Here is a 3,190-nt window from a genome sequence, read left to right as displayed (position 1 = left end):
AAAATGCCAAACAAGCCCCACTAAGGTATCTGATCTATACATATGTTGGGTGAGCTGGGTCCAACTACCACACTGCCTCTTCTGGGCATGTGCTATGCTTGGTGCAGAAGCATGCCAAGTTTAAAAGTTCAGGGTTTTTTGCTGTATTTTTTAATGTCTGTAAGGAGCTGTAAGTCTGGAAAGAGGAAGCAAGGTAGGGAGGTCCAGCAAGGGGTCTCTCACATTCATGTGCCCTTCCCACACAGGGAGGGAAATAAATATTGTCTGCACCTCCAGAAATAAGGGCTTATTGACATCATAATTTTTTATTATAAAGGTGTATTTACACAGAACAATCTTTACAGACACAGAAGACAGTTACCAACAGGGAACAGTTGTACAGAGTAAGGCATTCCCACTTGGTATAAATTAGTATTATACAAAGAATCATTGACAGCCACCTGAAACATTACTCAAGAGCCAGCTTTTTCCCTGCTTGGCATACCCATGCTCCACTGGGCCATGCCACTCTCATTCACTCAATGCCATGGCCCTTGAGTGACTTCAGAGTGATTGGAACAGAGATCCCAAAGGGATCCTAAACAAGGAAGTGGGAGCAGCAAGCTTCTTGCTGGATTAGCCAGTGTCCACTCCAGATCTCCCCCCCTTGAGAAACCTTGCTCCACCCCTTGTGCAGGGACAAGGGTTCCAGGGCCAGTCTCATACTGCAGCAGCAGCAGCAGCAGCAGCACAAAGCAGGGTCCTGGAATCTCAAGTGACAAGGATGCAAAGCTTCCTACACTCTCCTGCAGTGCCCAGAGGAAGGCCCCTTTTTATGGGACTAATCCTTCACTCCCTCCCGTCACATACAGTCTCTCTCCAGAGGGACATTATGATCACACAGCACAGGCAGAGCCACATGGCAGTGGAAAAACATTCCCAGTTCTGTGAGACTCTGTACCCCGAGGAGTCCAGAGTACCCCAAAGCCTGGTCACTGCATAAGGCTCATCAGAGCCCTGTCTCCAGTGACCTACGAGAGTCAGTGCAAACCACTGACCTGACTGCTTGCTCCTCCCACTCGGTCTCTGACACCAAACCCTAACTTGCTATCTCACCTGAGGGGGGGGTGGGGGGAGCAGGGAGGGGAGGTGGCTTTCAATGACACTGGTGCTTGTGTAGCACCATAAGAATAAATAGTCCCAACAAGCTGAACAGTTACTTGACAGCACATTTGGACAAGTGTGTACAGCTCAGTCAGGATGGAACAAAAAGCCATTCCTTGGAACCCATAAGGGGTTTCTCCACTGGATGGAAATGCTCCTCAGCCTCAAAGGCCTTCTCCTGTCAGCCAGAACCCTCACCCCTACTATGAGCTACCTTCAGAGCTGCAGCAATGAAGCCATCCCCAATGCAGTTGCAGGCTCCTCCACCCAAGGCTCTGTCAGACTAAAGAGCAAGGCACAGAAGCAAGGGCAGCCTTTTAAGAAGAGCCTATAAGGGCTTACATAATCAGGACCATAGGGTGGTGCTCCCTTGCAGAGGTCTGAGCAAGGCAGGGAACCTCCCCAGCAAGCAGCAGGGGAAAGAGAGAGATGTCCCTCTGCTGTACTACCTGGGCGATGAATCTTCAGAGGAGACAGGAATGGCTGCCCCATCAAGCAGCTCACATATATGCATTTGAGGGGGGTGGGAGTAGGGGGCAGTTTCATGGTGCTGACAACTCCAGGTAGAACAGCTACATGGGCAAACTGGCAATCAGGAGAGGACTGCACACATCAGCAGGTTGAAGTTCCCATACTCAGGGCTCCAAGACAAGCAAACCAGTCTAAGAAGCAGAAAGGACAACTGGGACAGGCCTCAGGGGTGTAGGGGGAGGCAGCAGCAACCCTGCAAATGGAAGCAAGAAGAGAGTCAGGGAGTCTCCCAGTACAGGAGCTATAGTCCCAGCTATCCTACCCTAACACCTCCCCGGTCCAGCCCCACCCAGCCTATTTCTGGATCTGTATGAAGAGGAACCCAGTGCAAGGGGCACAGTATCCCAGCCCAGCTCTCCACCTCCCACAGGGCCTATACCCAAAGCAGCAGAAGTCCCATCCAACTTTGCTATTTGACAACTTTGCTATTTGGAGCTCTGTCCTCCAGAACAAACACCTCAGTAGCCTCAGGGGATAGAGGCTACTTCAAGGCACCCCATTCCCTCTAGTGCAATCCCTGGTAGCTATGCTCATCCTGACCCATCAAGTATGCTTCTGTCCACACCCTACCCTGCACTCCTGACAACTGCTTTTAGGGAAGTTCACATCCCTCCCCAGACCCAGTGTTGCATGAGAGAAGACGGCCTGGGGCTCGAACAACCGTGCTCTGCTCCAGTTGCTATCTCCTAGTGCTGGAGCTCCCTCACCCACTTGCGTTTCCCTAGATGTGCCCTCCCACACAGTGGAGCTACCACAGCTGTTGAAGCAATCCCATATGGCTCCTCCATTTCCCCTCCATGTCTGCATTGTGAGGCTCTTGCTACCTGTGTTAGAAAGGCATGGGGCCCTTGTGGGAGAGACGAGGTCTTGGCCGCCGGTACTTTCGCCAGCCATTCTGCCGGTGTCCTGCTCCGTTTCGTGCCCCTCTGGGATACACCAAGTTACGGATGTTCCCCTCCTCAGGATCCTTTCCATCTGGTGCCTCAGCCAGGGGCCCTGGGAACAAGAGGCAATGTGTTAGCCTGGGACACCTCAGTCTGCACAGGGCAGGTCCTCATGGCCCCCATAAGCAAAGCCTGGGGTTTTCTACAGGGAGAGCTGGAAGGGGCCAGTCTGGTCCCCCTCAGAACTAGCGGAGTATCATTGCTCTTCAGGCCAGCTCCCCTAGCCACTGCAGAGGGTCTCTCCTCTGGAAGAGGACTCCACTCCAGGAAGCTCAGCCCTCCTGCCCAGGGTGGGGAGTGTATCTACAGTCCCTCAGAGGTCAGCTCACTTCCTTCTTCCTGAGGATGCATCTTGCAACCACACTAGGTAGATATTTTTGGATATCCCCACTGTGGACTCCAAACTGTGTTACGCTGTTTAACCCCATCAGTGCCACACATTCCCCTCTCCCCCATGTCACTATGTGCACACATATCTTCCCACAATGAAGCGGAGCAGCATCATTTCCTTTTTATTTTTCCAACTCCCTGCCTCATGCCGTCAAGCATACAGGAATGGGACCTGCTGTTTC

At 52.2% G+C, this 3,190-nt stretch overlaps 1 protein-coding gene across 1 annotated transcript; it reads right to left on the bottom strand.

Moving 5' to 3' along the window:
- Positions 1–279: 279 nt before the first annotated feature.
- Positions 280–2,969, bottom strand: APLN (apelin). The gene is made up of 3 exons (XM_019536149.1): positions 2,948–2,969; positions 2,499–2,727; positions 280–1,867 (listed from the first exon to the last, which is right to left on the bottom strand). The coding sequence occupies exons 1-2, from the start codon at positions 2,967–2,969 to the stop codon at positions 2,504–2,506; spliced, it is 246 nt and encodes an 81-aa protein (XP_019391694.1). The 3' UTR covers positions 280–1,867; positions 2,499–2,503.
- Between the last annotated feature and the right edge of the window lie 221 nt (positions 2,970–3,190).

This window comes from Crocodylus porosus, unplaced genomic scaffold, assembly GCF_001723895.1.
Source record: "Crocodylus porosus isolate Cpor-Errol unplaced genomic scaffold, CroPor_comp1, whole genome shotgun sequence".
In the NCBI taxonomy this organism is placed as follows: Eukaryota; Metazoa; Chordata; order Crocodylia; family Crocodylidae; genus Crocodylus; species Crocodylus porosus.
This window is presented reverse-complemented; position numbering and strand designations above follow the sequence as displayed.

What these genes read in the sequence shown, in the direction of transcription:
- APLN (XM_019536149.1), bottom strand. Translation starts at nt 2,969, where the DNA reads ATGCATCCTCAGGAAGAAGGAA. An exon ending in GCATCCTCAGGAAGAAGGAA is followed by an intron (nt 2,728 to 2,947) that starts GTGAGCTGACCT and finishes GGGGGCCATGAG; the next exon opens with GACCTGCCCTGTGCAGACTG.